The sequence below is a fragment of the Cygnus olor genome, chromosome 7 (genome assembly GCF_009769625.2).
Source record: "Cygnus olor isolate bCygOlo1 chromosome 7, bCygOlo1.pri.v2, whole genome shotgun sequence".
Taxonomy (NCBI): domain Eukaryota; kingdom Metazoa; phylum Chordata; class Aves; order Anseriformes; family Anatidae; genus Cygnus; species Cygnus olor.
In genome coordinates this window covers 20,711,821-20,731,986 of record NC_049175.1, presented here as the reverse complement: position 1 = coordinate 20,731,986, position 20,166 = coordinate 20,711,821, and the positions used below count along the sequence as shown (strand labels likewise).

At 34.7% G+C, this 20,166-nt stretch overlaps 1 protein-coding gene across 1 annotated transcript in view; it reads right to left on the bottom strand.

Moving 5' to 3' along the window:
* The window catches only part of HECTD2 (HECT domain E3 ubiquitin protein ligase 2), a 33,123-nt gene that overhangs the window by 11,189 nt on the left and 1,768 nt on the right, over positions 1-20,166 (bottom strand). The window contains exons 2-14 of the mRNA XM_040564042.1: positions 18,025-18,051; positions 16,387-16,516; positions 13,332-13,470; positions 11,828-11,930; positions 10,871-10,960; positions 10,201-10,265; positions 9,370-9,415; positions 8,175-8,284; positions 6,606-6,754; positions 5,165-5,288; positions 3,196-3,292; positions 2,182-2,289; positions 1,035-1,167 (exon numbers count right to left, since the gene is read on the bottom strand). Coding sequence (XP_040419976.1) covers positions 1,035-1,167; positions 2,182-2,289; positions 3,196-3,292; positions 5,165-5,288; positions 6,606-6,754; positions 8,175-8,284; positions 9,370-9,415; positions 10,201-10,265; positions 10,871-10,960; positions 11,828-11,930; positions 13,332-13,470; positions 16,387-16,516; positions 18,025-18,051 — 1,321 coding nt within the window. The remainder of the gene's footprint in view (positions 1-1,034; positions 1,168-2,181; positions 2,290-3,195; positions 3,293-5,164; positions 5,289-6,605; positions 6,755-8,174; positions 8,285-9,369; positions 9,416-10,200; positions 10,266-10,870; positions 10,961-11,827; positions 11,931-13,331; positions 13,471-16,386; positions 16,517-18,024; positions 18,052-20,166) is intronic.

Here is a 20,166-nt window from a genome sequence, read left to right as displayed (position 1 = left end):
TAATATTGTTTTCACAGCCAGCATACAAACCAGAGCCCTGAACAGTTCTAAGGATGTCTTGTATGTAATTGCTCATCTCGTTTGGGTTTGAAGATAAAGCTAGGGAATAAATGATTTAAATGAAAAAAACTTTTTTGAATTAAAAACAAAACAAAACAAAAAAACACCAAAAACTCCAGCTGATGTCTCAGGGATATCTGGTCTTTATGAAAACAGAGATAGAACTCTGCCTTTAGATGTGCCATTTTTTGCTACAAAGATTTTCTCCCAAAAGATCTATCTTTCTCTTTTGAAATTTGGTCCAATGAGGAACGCATCACAAAAAGTTTAGACAGGGCCTTCACCAGAAGCAGTTGAATATTTGCATTTAAGGAAGAGCAAGGTTCACTGACTGAAAGATGGCAGTGACACTGGAGCAAAATAGGTCTCAAACCCCATTTACTAATTACCCACACTGAGACAAAGAAGGCATTGTAACACACATGGGGCAGGCAACTGAGTCTGGGTAGAGCTGGAAACACTGCAACACAGCAGATATATCAGGGGAAAAACTTCAAGAAAAATCAACTGCTAGTCTTGAATCCCCCCATACTTTCTACTCAGCATGCTCACTAACATAAGGATACTAACAAACCAAAACCATTGAGCCTCCAGTTTCTGAAACAAGATTTAGCGTGATTGAAGTCTTAAAAAGCTGAATCCCGATTTTAATTCCAAACCTTTCCATTGATCAGAGATTTGTTCACTCTCTAATTGTTATACCACTGAAATGAAATCTCAATGTTTCCGCAACGCTTGAACCTCCCTGCCAAAAGCCAAGATGTTCCAAGCTTTTCAGAACTTCCCACTCTCTCCTGCTGTCCTCTATGCCAAAAGTTCTTCCCATCTATATCCATGACAGTTTTAACTTGCCTGCTTTTATTTATTTATTTAACATCAACAAGTGGTCTAATACCGGATTAATGAAGAATTCTTATCTATCACTGTTTTGATATTTTAAAATCGACAGATTTTCAAATTGTACTTAAACTCACCATAGTCTGGGTGAAAAATCTGACGGATCAGAAGAAGAAACCATTCTTTTGTCAGGCCACCCATATCAAGACCAGCTTCTCCTACAAATGTGACTTTCAACTTCTTCTTCAAATCTGCCCTCTTCCTTGCTAGCTATTACAAAATAGGAGGGGGAAAAATAGAGAAAATTTAACATCTTATCAGTGCTTCCAGTCATAAAGAACAAATCTCTTTGTATACCACTCTTGCTTTGTTTAAGCTAGTTATTTGCATCACCTCCCACTAGTAGGTGAAACTCTTAAAGTTGTTCTTCATTATCTCAACACGGTAAATAAAAATACTACAATGCCTGAGAGACAGCAGTATCACCACTGAGTTCTTCTGTCTTAGGAAAAAAGGCTAAAATAAACAGGCTTTAATCTAGGCAAAAAAAAAAGTTTAAACTTATGTTTTCTGCACATAAACAATCAGAACTTATTTGGTCTTGTTTTGTTATCAATATTTGGACTTCTTTTTCAATACCATCAGGCTGTTTTTAGTGTTGAGAAGCAGCGGGGAACTAGATTTCATTAAATAATAATTAACAAGTTTATGTGGATACTGAAGAATCGCCTACTTCAATGGACACATCTGTCTCTCAATTTTAAAAAAGGAAAAATTACATTCAAGAATGAGGAATCAGTTAAAATTATGATAAGAAGTTAAGAAAAGAAAGCCTATAATAATTGTTATAAGATAGAGAAGCTAGTGAAGGAAAAGAATAAAAGTATTCTGGGAATTAGAACAGAACAAACTCATCTAGTGACTAGATGATTAGTCATTATTTGTGCTCCTTATCATGGAACTAGATCCTACATAATCTGATAATTATGCACTTTACTCTTAAGACAAAAATTGCAAACACTCACACATACCATGTGGTATGCAAGCATGCATCTTCATTAGGAACTTAACTATGGAAGAGTATAAGGACAGAAAATAAAGTTCTGATTGTCTAAATCTTTTCTGCAGCGCTGCTACTGCGAATAAGAAACCCAGTTTCTTTTATTTTGTGTTATAGATATATGTATTCCTTATCTTAGCACAGGAATATTTAAATATAACTTATCAAATCTAAATGCAATTGCTATTTTGTAGCAACACATCATTTAATTACATTTTTAATACCTCATCAAGTGAATCACTAACAAGGTGCGTCCTCCTCACTTTCACATTTAGGAACAACATATTCATGTCAGGTTTCTGTCTGCGAGAGACTTTATCCACAAGGCTTTGCTATTTGAATGAAAAAACATCATACATGTAACATCTTCATTTAAAAAACAAAGTACCACACTTAGTGAGTTTAAGAAGTCCTTAGTATCTTGCATTAAAAGACATTACCCTGATACAACAGATGCTTCAGTATCTTCTAAGAGGTAGAGAAGAATGCCATCTCTTTTTGACTGCAAACATCATTCACACTATGTGAAACTATCAGGATATATAACAAACAGGTGGCAATTGCATGGCAAACTTTTAAACTCCCAAAATAGTTAAAAACAACCACAAGATTCCAGAGGCTGGCTGGTGCTTCACTTAGCTATTCACAAGATACATCTAACAAACCATGAACAGATAAGGTGGTGCTGCCACATTGAGCACTGAGGAAAACAGTAACTCCTAGCACCTGAAGAAAGTTGTCACCAAGAGAGGCAGACAAAGCCTCTTTCAAAATGCAAGAGGTTGCCCAGAAGCAGTACCTCTTCTGTGACTTGTTGTGTTTTGGTCTTCCACAACATCACATATTCACAGAATGAAATAGGAAACAGATCAAAATTCTCTCTTCCTTAGTTACCGTGTTAATTTAGCATGCTGGTTTCTTATCAAACACAATATATTAATCTGGTTTCTCCAAAAAAAAAAAAAAAAAAAAGCCAATAACACATTTACTGTAACTTTCTCCACAACACTGATATTTGTAAGCGTCTTAAAACCAAGCATATTAGAATAAAAAAATATGGAGAGAATCCAGCATGGACATTTGTAGGCTAGCAATAGTAAAATGGCTCAGGTTTTTTTTTTTCCGGATAGTCCAATATATCAAAAGTTGTGATGAAAGGCTGTATGGAACATTTACCTAAGAAGAATTGATAAAATACCAATTGATTAGACAAAACCATTTATCATGAAATGACTTACTCGTGCAATACTTATCATCTGCTGTTCTGAATCCCTTTGAATAATAACCTTTTTCGCTGCTATAGAAATAATAAATGGATATTGACAGAAAGAAAACCTGAACAACAAGAGAAAAAAAGATAAAATTTCATTTTTAGCAACTAGCATAGTACTTCCTTAAGAGAAGAGGAGAGAATTTTTACAGTTCAGTAACTATCTTCCCTCTACTGACATTAATTTGGAAATAGCTGCCGGGGTTTTTGTTTTTTCATTGTATACGTACATAATCAATCCAGTAGTATTTTAACTAAACAATTTGAATTCTATCAGAAATTCTACGTAGTAATAGAATAATACATATCCTGAATATACCTCTTTTATGTTTATCATCTATAGACCTAATAAAAGCAGTCTTCAATTACAGATGGCAAGAAGTATCTTCTGTTTTAAATACTAAATTTTAATTGCTACACTGAATTAAAGAAAGTGAGAATATATTATTTAATACAAGCTGAACAGTTATCTCAGCATAGCATTCATTAGTACACAGAAGTATTTCTGTTTTGGCTTATTTTCTGCTCTGATTTTCAAAGGTACTGATTTTCTACAGATCCTTCTGATTTAAGCCAGGGCTACGAGTGCTCAGGACTTCTAAAATATCAGATTACAGCTACATTTCATTGCAGTCAAATATTACTAACAATTTTGAAAAACTTCAGAAATCATTACGGTAAAAGATTTACTTTACTTGGTTACTTCAGTAAGTTTTTTGTTGATTAGCTCATGCATCACCTAGCAGAAGTTCATACTAAGACACCCGGAGCTTCAGACTCTGTGTGCATCTTGAATCCAGACTCTACATGTGCACCCTGAATCCTGCCTGCGAGGAGCTCCGGATTCTAATGTCTTTAGGAAAGAAAGAAAATGAGGAGAAAAGATTCTCAGTTGATCTGCTGGAAATCCTAACACAAAATGTTTTACCAAGCAGTGTCAACTTATTTGGAAGAACTGTGTATTTCAAAATACTACATGTGCAAGGCAAGCTGGGACTTATTCATACTGGTCCTACTTAATTCTAAGCATAGAGCCTTGATTTTTTTTTATTATTATTATTATTTTAAAGTCAAACAATACAGATTTATAGGCTGTAAAATTGGGAAAAAAATATGGTTCTAACACAGTACAAGAACTAAACATATTTTAAGAATAATACAGATAGTCTGCATTACTTCCAAAGCTATGTATCACACAAACTTTGTTTTGATATATACCCCATGTCCCAGCTAACTGAAAAGAACTGGAGCAGGTGGAAATCTCACAGCCCTTTTATAAGTTTGGATGTGGGTGCCAAAGCCGCCAGATGGTGCCCATGCAAAAAAAAAAAAAAAAAAAAGTCTGAAGCTCAGCAGTATACAGATTCCAATGCTTTGAGACTACTCAAAGCCTACTGTGCATTTATCGCTATCACGTCTTTTTTTTTTTTCCCTCCTCCTGCCCAAGCAGATTTTAAAACTTAGCAGGAAGATCAAATGCCTATTTCTCCACGTTTCTAGATCACACTTGTGGCTGCCTTGAGCCTGTAAAGATTTAAGTTTCATGTAATAGAAATAAGTACAACTGATTTTACCGGAGTAAATATGATCAGACCCACATACAGAATATTTAGATACCATCAATAAGCGTTAGGTATGCACACTGCACCACTTTCTATGAATGTGTTAGAAGTTAAAATATGTTCACAGTAAGATGCAATTAACACATCACTGAATCGACACCAATACATCATAAAACTAATGTTATGATCTAGATTTTACTCTTCTGTCTAGTTTGCTATGGTAGAATGAGATTTATTAGTCGACATCGTATCCACACAGTTTCTGCAAACAGTAGCTATGTTATGTTTTTCCAATAAAATACATTTAGTATGGCTAACACACAGACATGGTGCTTTGAAATAATACGTGGCAAGAAACAGCCAATTTTTCCTTACCTGTGAGAATTTCCATAACATTGCCAGTTATGATATTCTTCCATAAGATCAATGTGATCAAGTGTAGAATTATAGAAATCCATATATGAAATAATAGGGGGGCTAATCAGACTATTTGCAGCATCTACAAAGAAAATACAATAGTCTTTCAAAGTACTGCCTGGATTATGCACATGTTTTCTAAGCATTCTGAGCAGCAGTAAAAGAAAAAGATGACAGAAAAGATGACAAATGGGCTACTAGTAACTTTGTCTGAGTCTTAGCTACATAATTACAAGTGTAACATAACAACTTACCGCATCATATTAATAGCTTTAAATATAGTAATTTCCCAGATCAGCCCAACTATGGTAAGACAAACTTGATATATTTCTGACCTCAAGAGCAATTCCATTCCTCTACAGCATTTGACTCTATCCCACATAATGACATACACTAATTTAAAGTTTCATAGACACAGAATGATATATTCTTCTGAAATCAATGAAAAACAGTTTGATAGATTTCTTAAACACCTTCATATCAAGTGGTCTATTTTGAATTACTAAATATCCCTTTCCCCAGAGGTATATGTGCAGAATTAATGAACTAGCAACTCTTTCAGATGACTACAGAACACAAGAGAAGAATCACGTTTTAGGATACAGTTGAGCTTGTGTGTCTAAACTGTGCCACTGTACCAGAGAGGGCTGTGCGGAATTCTTTTAAATAGAAGTTGTTTTAAGTAGCCAGAGAAATGAAAACATCCTCACTCCAATCTTAATTTTCACTTGATGGTTTCATTTTCTCCTAGAAAGCATGAAGCAAAGAGGGACTTTCTACCCCTCAAGGAAAGGGTACTGACCTTAGGTCTTCCATTTCTATAGCAGATGCTCTAACCACTAAACTATCGGTGTTTGGGAGAGAAAGACTGCATTTACAATGGTCAAATTTGCTGTGCTCTGTGTTGAGCTGGACAGGGATTTACTTTTTCTATGCTGTAGTTTTGAACTTAAGAGGAATACACATTGCCTAAGATACCTAGATCCTAAAAACATCTGTGAGGCTAAACCAGTTACAGAAGAAATTGTAGCAATTGCATGTTTAAAAGTTTTTTATAAATCTAAGGGAAACCTTTACTATTGGTTATCTCTGTGGATTTTTCTTCTAATGATCCGTTGTTGTTACAGGAAGATGATGCATAGCAATTATCCCCTAGTAAAAAGTATGAGGTCTTGCCAATTGACATTTTTTTCCTGCTTACTATTTTTTGGCATTCTCTTCTATTGTAGTTCATACTGTGTTACTACAAATGTCCATTTCCACCATAAGTGGAGAGATAAACCACCCTCCTCTGCTCCCATGTGTGTACATGCATACACATACAAAATGCAAGTATATATATATATATACATACATAATATACACCTACATGCACACACAATTTAAGGAAAAAACCTACTAAATAATGCCAGGACTTTGGTTGCTGATGGAATCCACCAGGTACATTTCATCATGGGTGGAAACTCTTCAGGTTTTGCAGGAAACAGGCGTAAAGAAATAAATTGCAGTAACCTGTCCACCACCTGCTTGAACCTCCTCTGTGAAATCCTAAAAGAAACAAGCTACAGTTACTCTCATGTGATCGCTGTTCAAACTGAAGCCCATATTATCAGATTTCAATATTATTTTCTGAAGAACATGCTTTTGTGCCATTATAAAAACAAAGTTCCAAATATAAAGTTTGAAGAATCATGCTTTTAAATACTGGCATGCAGCAATGCTCTGCATTTAAATACAGCAATGCACCATTTAAATACACTTTTTAATGTCTGTATCTTTAAAAAATTTACAAAAGAATCATCACTTGTTCTTGACTTTAATAAACAGAAGTAAACAAAAAATAAACATCCCTTCTCTCTTTCACTCCACAATCTTAATACTGAGGAAGTCTCAATTTTTGATTTTGAGATACTCAGCCCTATTGAATGAATAGCGGAAAATACTTCATACACTTGTGACAAGTGCACATATGAAGTTATGTGCTGCACTACTTCCATAATACAGCAAAAATACATGTGTAGATATAATACATGAGTAGGTATATCAAAGCATCATTTTGTAAATAAAAGCTCTTCTGTTTTAATGTTTCAAATTTCTAATACTTATTTTAAGAATAAGAACATCAATATGCCTTTTGCATCCTTAACCAAAAGGGTTCATCTGATTTGTAAACACTGATTCAAATGAAATAATAAATTAACGCATTTTTAAGCAAATCTGGACATATTTCAGGGGGAGAAATATATGTATATAATTTTCATCCTTGCAGAGAAGAAAATCCTTGATTAAGAGTTTCCCTAAGAGGCAGGGAATTGTGAACATATACGAACACCTTTTTTTTTAAACCCCAAATTGAACTTTTTGCGCAGTCGTCATAAGGAAGGCAACCTTCATACAAACTTAAAAACCACTCTTTTGGCAGTTACCCCCACGTGACTAATAGCTAGATGCTATTAGAATTATTTCAAGTAATTAAAATCTAATGCCTTAACTACATTCTGTCACCATCTCTATTACACTATCAGCATGGACTTAATTTCGTTTGTGGTTTTCATGTAATACAGCAAAGCTACAGTATCTTTTGGAAATAATGCAAGAAACACCTTTATTTAAAAGGAAGATCATAAAGATGTTTGTAACAATATCATTATCTAAGCGTGTATCTAGAAAATTTACATTCTTTTTTTGCATAAGTTATGTAAAAATAACTTACACAGCTTATTTTGCAATCAAAGCTTTTTTGCATAAAGATAATCATTTTTTATACATTATATACAGTTTGCATCTATAAATCAGTATCACTTAGTGGACTATGTCCAAATGTACTTTGAAAACAACAAAACAATCTCTGTAGTCAACTTTCATATAATTTATATATAATATAAAACAGTCAACATTCATGGAAATACAGTAACAATTGTAATCCTAAAAATTGAATTTTTAATTTTATTTTTTTATTGTTTTTTACTTTTTAGACCAGTGCACTAGGAAATGATGGTCAGCTTCTGTTAAGGCTGCTATCTGTCTTAGCAAGTGAGCATAGATGACATAAGTAGAAGTGTTACTAAATTGAGGATTCTGAAAAAGATTAAAAAAATGTGTTAGGTTAACAAACTGCATAAAGGGAAAAAGTCATTACGGCTGTTTCTTATGTTTGTTGTTGTCAATACAATTACGCAGGAAAGTAATTCAGAAAATTGCTGTGACAGTGATAAAAACTATGGAAAAATGATTTGCAACTTCTATTCAAATGAAAAATATGCAACTTCTATATTGCAAAAGTATGGATTTTTTGTGTTTCAAAAGAAAGCCCACAGGTAACAAAGGCAGTATTCAATGTATTTTTTCTGGATTATCAATATACTGTATAGCACACAAATTACACTCCTCTGCATGATGAGCTTTTAATCTCAGTAATACGGATTCTCCTGTCTTTCCACACACTCCTTATTTTCCCTCTTATATGAGTCCACACACTCCCACTTTTCTGCAGAATTATTCCTCATAATTCACAGCTAATGTACCCATCCCAGAGAAAAAAAAACTGTTGTCTCCAAAAACTAAATTACTATCTGATCTTTCAAGCAACAGCAGAAGATTCTCTCATGTGGAGAGGTGTCATCTGCACTAGCAAAGCTTAAAGGGGGAATTTGCTACAAATGCTCATCAATTTTAGTAGGAAAGGTAATCAGTTAATGTAGACAAAAATCAGACAATGCAGTCGTCAGATAGACTGGAGGGAGACTGCTGGATAAACTGCAATACTAGTTAAAATTACAGCAATACCAAAAAGTGCATATACTGAAACTTTTGGGAAAGATCACTGTTGCAACATAGCAATAAAGGAAATCTGACAATAAGTAGGAAATAACCTTCTAAAACTTTTGCTCTTTCAATACGAAGTGATAGGAAACAATTGCATGCCTGTGTTCTTAGTTCATGGGTTTAATGTATGCAACCTTACCCCATCAACTCTGTCATTAAACTCCTGTTCCCATCATGCATACCCTACACTTCTTCCATATGTTAATACAATCTTATGACAGGAAATTAAATGTGAAATTTATCAGTTATACTAAGTATCTTGTTTGCATAGTATACTGGTTTATAGATTATAAATTAAGCTGACATATACTTAACTAAAAATACTGTATTTTTCTTACCTGTAGAAGTATACAGTATGCTCTAAGATCATCTTTTGTTCGTGGCCTACAAAATGAATGAATTAATTTGAAACACTCTATGTATACACCATATATACACATCAATAGTCAGGATATCATGCACCCTAGGATTTAACTTTGTTTTGTCAATACGTGTTCAATACCATATTCAGCATCATCACTGAAAGGACACTTTTAAAGATTCTGACTACTCTCTAAAGGTAGTAAAAAAAAAAAAAAATAGAGAAAGCAATAGCCATGGGTTGGGTTACAGATGAGTCACAACAAGGGGCTGTCTCTTGCTACCTTTTTTTTTTTTTTTTTTGAATCAAACTAAGCATTCTCACTTCTATTACTTCTTGCTAAAATCTTGTCCTCTCCATGCCTCCTGGATAATCATTTCTGCATGCTGTATTGCCCTTTCAGTGCTGCTGAAACATGAATGATATCGCAAAACAAACTTCAAGTCAAGAAATTACGTAAGTTAAAACATGTTAGTTGGGGTCAGGAGGAACATGTTTTACTCTGGATAAATTCCCTAATTCATCTCACAGTTGGGATTCCTGAAAGATTGCCCTGGCAACAAGCAGCTGAGATTTTCTGAGGGGATATATGGCTAGATCTGCTTCTCAGAGGTTCAATGTCAGCTTACAGAGCTCAAGATGTGTCTCACTAGATTTGCCTGCCAAAAGGAGACAAGTTCTTATGAGTCAAGTTAAGTTTTAAGAGAACATTTTCTTTCTTTGGCTAAAACAATAGAGTAAAAATATAGAAAGTATACCAGTTCTAAGTAAGTGTTGGAACAGTAGTGCAAACATTGGTTATACTTACCCTTTCCATTCTTGTAGCAGACCATTAATTATTCCCTTTAGGACTGACTTCTGAACATCTTGAGGCTATGGAAAAAGGAGCAGGGAAAAATCATATCTGATCAAATTATACGTGCTTGGTATAAGAGAGTGTACAAAAGGGCAAATTTGTTTTGCCTGTGATTCAAGCCAGCTAAGAAATCTTTGACTGTGCTATGGTGCTGAGTTCCTGTATATCTTTCCTCAGAGGCTATTACGTGAGGCCTGAAGTTGTGTCAACTGTGGCTTTCAAAACTTCAAACAACTTAAAAGCTGTACCCATTATTTCTACATTATTCCTGCCTTGTGTTTACTAGACACAGTATCTACTTTTTACTACTCCCATCCTCACATTTTCCATCTCTCTCATCATGCAGTGTCCCACCACACTCATGTCTTATCTTCCAAACACTCTCTGAGATCTACCACAGGATGAACCGCATTAATACTAACAAAAATTTCCTCGTCTTTTACTGCAGCAATTTTCATGACTCTATGGCAATTCTCACAGGACAATTTTAAGTATGTTATGAGACATTCTTCAGAAATCATACATATCTGAGAAATACTTTTGGTATAAATTGCTTCTTAGAAAGTTTCTTTGATGAAATGATTGTTAGATTATCAAACATGAATTCTGTTCTTCTACTTACAGTATTCAATAAGGCATCATAGACAACATTCACAAATTTTGCATCGATTCCAGAGTCCTCAATGGTATTAAATGGAGAATTGGTATCTTTCTGCAAGTTAGATAATAAACGAGACATTTTGGTTTTGAAGTGTTTTGAATATTTGACATATCTTTCAAAATAAAAGTTTATCAGCACATTTAACAAAACACATACAGACAAAAATATTTATTTTCGTTATCAAAACATAAGAATCTAAGTCCATTTTTATTAATGGGTGAAAGATGAAACTAAAGAACATTCATCTTACACTTTAGTATTATTCGTGGGGCTCCATTACCTAGTTGTTCTATTTTAAAATGTAGAAGGGTCTCAAATAACAAATTGCACAGAATGTTCATCTTCCATCTTTGCTGTAAATCCATCACGAGACAAGAATGAAGTTACAAGCATTCAATTTTCATTAAATAACTAAGAGTCACAGGTTATTTTGCCTAGGTTCATATTAAATATCAAAAGCACATCTTCCTCTGTAGTAAGAAGGAAATAAATATTAATTTAGCATGTATTCAGAAACTTTTCACAAAGATATGATGTTGCCCAAGGAACACTGAATGTGCCAACGCAACAGAGCAGCAATACTACTTGAATGCATATCACTTTTTTTTTTTTTTAAAGGACAGGGAATTTCTGTTTCCAGGTTTGCCTATTAGCTGCATCAACTTGAATATTTTTAAACTGTAGTTTGTGTAGAAAGTACCTTACATATAGTACCTTACACTTGAAATACTGTTGCTTAAACTGGAATAAATAAATCAATGCCATAACACATTGTGTACCAAAGGCAGGTAAGATCATAATAAAACAATCCTAGTGGGTTTGAGCAACTAGTTGCAAGCCTTTAACTGATGTGCGTCTAAATGCTTTGAGGAGCCAAATCGCTGTAACTACTAAGTAATATTACGAATTATTTTCTACCTTAAATGCAGCATTTATCTCCAGGAAAGAATCGAACGTTGTAGAATAAAAATCATGCACAGCTTTCCAGTCTCCTGATGACTTTGACTTTTCTATATCATCCCTAGAGAGAATGCATTAAAAAGACAGGTAATAACAAGGGTTAAATCTTCCCAGCCACTTAGACTTTAGACTGTGCTATAACTCCAAGCTTTCCTCACTAAGCACATTTAAAAGACAGACAAGTATAATATCAGTATCTAACATCTTCCTTGTCATTGTACGATCATGGTATTACAAGAGAACAAAAGCATAGTTTGTGTTTGATATACTTGAGCAATGTCTTATTCAAAATGTTAATTCATGGTGTCACAGTTCAGTATGCTAAGACAAATCATTAGTAGAACAGAATTATGTTTTAGAAACACTGACATGATAAGATTTCTCAGACTAATTTATTCATTTAAGTACACAGGCTCCTAAACAAGTCAATTTCATTATTAGTGTACCAAACATTATTTCTCTTCCAATTTTTCAAATAAACCTTAATCTTTGTATGTGACTATGCATGTTCTTTGACAACAAAATCTGGATTTACCCTTGAAATCCTTTTAAGTATTGACCTCGTAAAGCAAGTTCCTGTTTTGTCCAATGTCAGATATTTTAAAGAATCCTTAAAGCGTATTTTATCTTCGTTAACTATAATGCTGGCAATACAAATTCCAGATTGCTTCCCCCCTCACAAAAAAAAAAAAGTTAATATCTAGTACAAAGAAATTATCAATGGGACAAACCAAAAACACTACGGAGTTTTTAATACTTTACTTGAAAGAATGAAACTCTTGATAGTTGTATAACTAGACAGCAGTCAATAAATACACAAATCTGAATATGGTAACAATTTCAGCTCTTCAGAACACCTGAATAACAGCAAGGGATATTCCACCAAATACACACACCAAATAATCAAAAAGCATTCCTTCTCCTCACTGAATGCATAAGACTTCAAACATGGAAAAGAGCAATGAAAAGTCTATGCCTATGTCTCTGGAAGCAACTTTGATTTTTTTTTCATCTGTTCGAAAAATAGAAGAATGAGGCTTCCTCCTAGGAATATTCCTCCCCATTTCCTGACCAATATTTCTCTACCAGTAAAATACTCAAGGATATTAAAAACAAAACAAATCAAACAAAAAAAACACTTCCAGCCTACATTAAGCCATACATATTTGTTCTAAAACCAAACATCCACTGAATGTCAGGAAATGAATTTCCAACTCTGAAATACAAGCTTTGCTGTTTCTTGAACAGAACAGCAAGCGTCAAGCTAGAGAAATTCTTTTGATAATTTTCACAGTAATAGATTTACCGATCACACCATGACAGCAAAGTAACGACTGCTACTGCGAGATTGTCTTATTGAACTGAACATAACTCATTTGAGGTTAAGAAAAATCAAATGTACAAATTAGGACAAAATGAAGTCCAAAGAAAGTATGCTTTTAGAAACACCCATGCAACTTACTGGAAGTCTTTCACAGTTTTGGTTCGGATAGGAAGGGAAGGTTCAGGAGGAATGGGTGCTTTCAGTTCTTGGGGTAGTGTATCTATAGAGATTCGTTGCTTTTGTCTAACATCGAGACAAATAGGTGGTAGATCTCTCACTTGTAAAAAAAAAATAAAATAAAATGCAAAGAACAATAAATACAATGCAATCATATAAATGAACATTCAGCTAGTAAAATATAGATGTACAGGAACTAGGAAAAAAACCCAGAGCCTGCACTCCTACAGTGATGTTTTTTATTTTTTAAATTAAATATCTGAGTAGTATTACTACTCTCCTGCCTTCTCCATTTATCACATCAGGGAAGTATATGCTAATAAAATCGCCAAAACACAAAGGCAGGTTCTTTTACCTCATGATAATGATAGAGAAGCTGTCAATGTGACTTAACTCAGCTAACATTTATCAGAAGACTATAGATCAGGGCTGTTCTCCATCCCCAAGAATGGCTCTGATGTTTAACCTTGTCAAATCTCACAGCTGAAACTTAAAACAATTTAAAGAGAAGAGCAGAAATCAAAAAAAAAAAAAGTGGACACATACTAAATTAATTCAAGCCAAGGTGCCCAACAATACCACGATGTAAGTGCTCTGCTGATGCAGATGAACTAACTTAAAAGAGACTAAGACTATGCTATTTTTCTACTCCAAGACAAGTAATTTTAATTTAACTCTTGATCTGTCTTCTCAATTTTGGATGGATTAAACATTGAATTACAAACAGTTGAATACACTGAGATGAGGAAAATATTCTCTGCATCTGTAGAAGAGACAGCAGCTGACAGAAGCTGTTTCTCATTACAGTGAATTGAAGCTGCAGGTGTTAAGCTTCGTAACTTGCACCCTGTCAGTGATGCAATTTGCTTTGAAATACACTACTTAAATTAGATATACTAAAACTAAGTTTTAATAATATGTTTAATAAATACTGTCAACTTCAGTATGTTTTGCCATAATTCCAGTTTATTTGTAAATAGAATTATTTGCCTGTGTGACATTCAAAAATATTCATTAAGATCTGTCAAATGAATTCCATTGAGGACAAACTTGAAACTTTATGTGCTGAGTTTATAAACAGCAATAATCCAGTATTACAAGACAAGAAAAAATAATCACTTCTGGCTGTTTGCCCAGTTACATTAAGTAAAAAGACTCAGCAGTGCATGACTGCTTAGGAAATGATCAAAAACTGAGGAGGAAAATCTTGTTGATACAAGAGAGAATTTACTAACACAGACTACCGGAACGTCTGCTCAATTTTACACATTGAGCTCTCAATTTCAAGAACACATCCATGACTTCAATAAATATTGCCATACATTAGGATGATGAAAATTAAAAATTAAGTACTAGTGTAACATTAATTACAGCTAGGACAGTGTCATGTGCAGCAAGATCTGTGGGCATTTCAAGAAAGACTTGTTTTTAAGTTCACCATTCTTGTTGGGTGCAAGAGGTAAAATGAATTCTGTAAAAGACTACTGCATTTTCCACATTGCTTGGCACAATATTAGATTTAATTTTACTTTGTCCTAAATTTTAGTGATCAGCAGACTTTCATATCATAACCTAAGATTGTATTAAGGAACTATTCAGATAAAATTGGACAGGAAACAATTAAGGATTCTCCTATATGAAACACACATTATCTAGCAGTCCATGAAACAGCTTCATGCACATTTCAGTTATAAAGCTTAGCAGCTGTGTAGTTAATATTGACAAGCTGTCACTTGTAGCTTTAGAGGAAAATGTTACCTGAAAAACACAAAACTTTTTATTTCTCTGAAGTCTTTCAGACTCCAACAATAGTGCAATTGTTTACATATGAAGATTTTTCTTAAATATATAGGTGAGAGAAATGGCCACCTGAAGGTGGTTCTTCCAGCTTTATTAACGAGGTCTTACTATACTTTCAAAGAATGAGCAGAGCTCTGTCCAGCTTTGCAGCATCTTCTTTTTGCCTTACCCCAAGTACTGTCCTTACGTACACCACTTCTACTTTAACCATGGTAAGTTAAAATATGCAATGCCTCAAATTCTTCCACACAACAGCGGGAACAGCCTTCACTGGTCATCTCCAGTCACCTTTGTTTCCTTTGTGTAGTACAAAGTGACTTGAGCGAAATACAAAATTCTATTCAAACTCTCATTTACACATAACTGCCCTTCGTGTTTCAGTGATTTTCTTCCCCTGCATTTTTATTTTTAAAAGTAGGCACCTCCTTACTCCATGAGCAAAGTTACTAAAAAAAAAAAAAGTCTTGTATTTTACATTTGCAGAACAGCTATCAAGAACACAGATTATTTTATTAAGGAAACCAGTCCTGCACATTATAAGCCACTTTTTTCTCCACAAATCTGAAATTTACAATACCTGTCCACAATTTTGTTTCTACCCTATACTATTTATCAGCTTTCATGATTCTAGCCTATCATACTGAATACACAGCTCCACTTGAAAACTTTCCATCAATTATCTTTACCTCATATCACAACAATATTCCCTCTCACCTTTAAAGTTCTTCAGAATTTACCATTCTTTGCCTGTGAGTTTTATTTTATCATCACTGGCTTTCATCTTCAGTGAAAAGCAGCAACTCTCAGCAAGTCTCCCTTAAAAGCCTTATGCATGCCTCATCACTGCCTTCCCTCTGATCTAGAAAATTCCCTACAAAGTTCTGACAATTTCTAGAGAAACCTACCATCTGACTGGAGCTAAGACAAACAGTATCTATAAATGGACTTCTGAATTTGTAAGTTTCTTTAAAATTTCAGAGGAATATTTCATCCTTCAGGTCCTTTTGTTCTTCTTATCCAACTTGTCTCTAAGAGATGACCTCTACTGAGGATGGACTATGATATATATTATTGACTATACCATGTACGGGACAATGTAATCTAATGAAATCTAGATTTCTAGGTTTTCTGGCACTGTCACAATAGAAATATTGGTGGAACACTGAGCACCTTCTTAAATTGGTAGCTAAGTAACACAAGGCTTTTATTCTCTTACCATTTTTGATGTTAGGTATAACAAGTTGCGTAGGTGAATTTCTGTTTCCGGTGCCTTCTTTCTTTTGGTTGATAGTTGTGATGAAATTGCTGAAAGTGGAAAACTGATTTTTTGCTCCTCTTTCCAACCCCTGTAATTAAGATGACAGCGTGCTATAAAAGGCTAATACATTACTGCAAGAGTAATCTTACTCATGGGGTATTACAAAGAATATTTAAATGCTTGTTATCTTGAAATATGAGTGTTAATACCTAAATAAGACATACATGATGTTTCTACAAGTTTGTTTTAATTTGAATCAGGAGAAGTAACATACAATTCCATTACGTTTAACAATTCATGCATTAGTTTGCAGTATATAAGATATCCCTAGATAACTCAGGAGAAAAAAATATTAGAATATTGTTGAAAGCACTCTAACTTCTTGTCCTAATTTCTAAATACTTTTATATTCCTCACTCCATCCAGCTCAGTTTAAATAGATACAAGTGTCACACATTTCTTTTTCAAGTAACCCTTATATGCCGAACCTTATATGCAAACTCCCCCAAAATTGAAATATGGAAACAAAAATTCAGTGTAGACTGCTGCTATTAACATTTAAATACTGACTACCTGGATAAAAACACCAGATTCAAAGTTTTCAGCATCAGCAGCCACCAAAGAAAGGCTATCCAACAAACATTTGTTTAACACAATCCTAAAAAAAAAATTGCTTAATATCTGCATGTGCAGCTGCCAAGAAGTCTGCTCAAACTTTTGCTAAGAAATGAGTGCTAATGTGCTTTAACAGTGAAGAGAAATGAAGCAACACAACAGACTTTCACAGGTTGGTGCCAATCAATGTTTGACACAACGTGCCAATAGTCGTTAAGTGACTGTTAGATATAATTATTTACACCGGAGAATTTGCAAAGCACAGGTGAGTTAAGGGGCTTGTCCAAGACAACAGAAGTCATGTGATGGAAGTTTTCGTTTGCATCTCAGCTCCAAGTGATCAGCTGATGTCCAGCAAAGGCGGATCTGCTTAAAAAACATACACAGTCTTCTTGCACGTCGTGATTTTGAGCCTTACATTAACCTAAAGACTCATTTGACTGACATCTGGTACCTGTGTTCTCAGTTAGAAAAAAGTAGTTTTATAAACCAGAACTAATTCCACAAATGAGAACAGAAATTCCAGAATAATTTTCATATCTTTTTCTTTTTTAGAAACCCATTCATTTCCCTTTCCTTTTAAAAGAAATAGACTTTGACTAAGACACGCAGCCAGAGTTCTGAGGAAAGTACTTCACTTCCACCACAACATCCTGAAACACCACCAGGAGGGTAATAATACAGCCCATAAACCTGCCATGCTACAGTGTACGCAAGTTGATACACTACCGGGAATTTTAAATAACTGTGGCAAAACGAGCTATTTTTCCATGGCTTATAACTCAGCAAATTACAAATCTGAACAATCAGCAGGACTTCTAGCTTTAAAAATATCAACTTTCAATTTCTAGCTCCAAATGCCTTGTATGCAACAAATGTTCAAACAAAATGTAATTACAGCTACTATTTTAATATTAGCTATTTTAAAAATTATTATTCTATAAGCCTTAAAGTATCACTAAGATGTTTCTTAAAACTCACCTGGCACACAAGTAGAAAGTCCAGATCCTGAGAAAACACAGCAAGACGTGACTAAATGAAAAAGGACTTTTAAACAAATCCAGATCTTAAGTTTATCTGCTGTGTCACAAAAACACATGCTCTAGGTAGAAAATCTGGAGTTTGGATGATTCTAATAATTAGTAGGGAATAGTTATCATAGATAAATTCATACGAGGAGCTCTTATGAAGCAGACTACTGTGACAGCCTTTTTGAGTCACATAACCTTTCCTCAGCTTTCCAGTTTTACTCCAGCCGTGCCACTGCAATAGTATAGTCAAATAGTTACTTTAAAAGGTTCTTCTTAATGCCACTGCCCTGAGAAGCAATCAGAAAGAGCGAAGCTTGCACGCGCTATTCCACTCCATCACATCCTGCTCCAAGTGCAGCTCCAACAATGTTAAACAAACATACTGATAAAGGCTTTGCTGGAAAGCCCTGGAGGAATACTGGGGAAGTACACGCTCATCAAAGAGGATCCGTGACATCTCCTGGGAGGGTAATCTAGGACAAGCGTACAGCACTGTGTCATACTTATAAAACTCTGTAGGAGGTCAACGAGCCTCTAGAGCCTAAAACGCTACAAACACACAGCCATCAGAAAACTGAACCCCCACATAAGGAACAGGCATGCTTGGAGGAAGCGGTTTGATCCATCTTTAATCCTCCTCTAATCCTTTTCTAAGAGCATATTAATAACTTACAACGCTGCTGGCTTCTTACTGAAATTTTTCAAAAGCATTAAGCCCTCCATAAGGCTGGAGAAGTACTAGCTTTATACTTTATACATTTATGTTTTCCATTATTGAAATGAAACCAGATGGTGAAAACAAGTCAAACTGCTTGCAAAGAGCACATACAGAGTGCTTGCAGAAAAAGAGGCAAAAAGACCATCTAGAAGAGTTTCTTGAAAACCTTGCTCTTCAGCCCTAACTTAACTCACTGAAGACCCCTATGTATGTAGTGAGCAAAGACCAGGGGTGCCAGAAAACACAGAGGACATAAGGATTACCCAAAGACAGCTGTCAGTGCAACAGCCTACTCAAAAAGTAAAATTTCCCTTTCCATTCATATCTTGAAAGGTGTAACATCAGACCGTTTTTGCTTTATGGAAACCTCTACTTGTTCCTGCTTACAAGAGGCAAGTTAAATAACTTCCCACAAATTTATTTGCAGAATCTGAATACCAACATCCAAACCACCTCCCCTTATGCATTATTTTTTAATCACCATTCCACCCATAAGAAAAACCTTGGCACGTTGCAGGACCACATTAATTTATTGATGGAGTAATTTAGCTCCACAACTTCCCTTAGGAATGAAAGCAAAAGAAAATCACCCAGAAAGGTTATCCTCCTTCAGTAACTCCACATAGCCCTTGGCTAGAAAAATCCACGATGCAAATGGCAATAGCAGTAGTCACATAAACACTTTCTTCCAACTTTCAGCCAGCTTAAACTCCAGATGTGACATCTTTCATGCTCATGCCCTAATAAGATAATGTGTACTGTGGTTATCTATTGACTCCCTCAAATTCTGACCTTTTCCACAGCTACTGTGGAGAATAGAAAGTTTCAAAGATGCGTCACGCCTTCATATTGCCTTCTAGGAAGCTACAGTCATGTTGCTCAAATCTATGCTGGGTCCCTAGCACATGGAAGAAAATGTCAATTGCGCAAACAACCTGGGGAGATGTTTTGAGACAAGGATATATAAGGCTCACTCTTCACACGGAGACAAGGTAAGTCATCATATGATGGCTATACACTTAGAAATAATAGGCAGAGACAATGAGCAAATTAACAACATCAGAAGTATTTTCATATTTGTATCAGGCATTAGTTTTTAAAGAAAAGGAATTTTAATAGAAAAAAAACAAATTTTAAAGACATTTTCCCCCTTTAGTCACCTTATCAAATTATAAACTTTTCTCCAGTTTAATGACGATGCAGGTGAGAAAACGTCTGTCTTTAAAAGTGCGTGAGAATCTGATTCAGTAACATTCATTTTTGATTTTCAAGCAGAAGTTTTAATACAAAAAAAAAAATAAAAAACATCTGTATAGGATGAATCTCACACCATACTCCTGAAAACCTTGTAATTAGATGTGTAGGTTGGTCAAC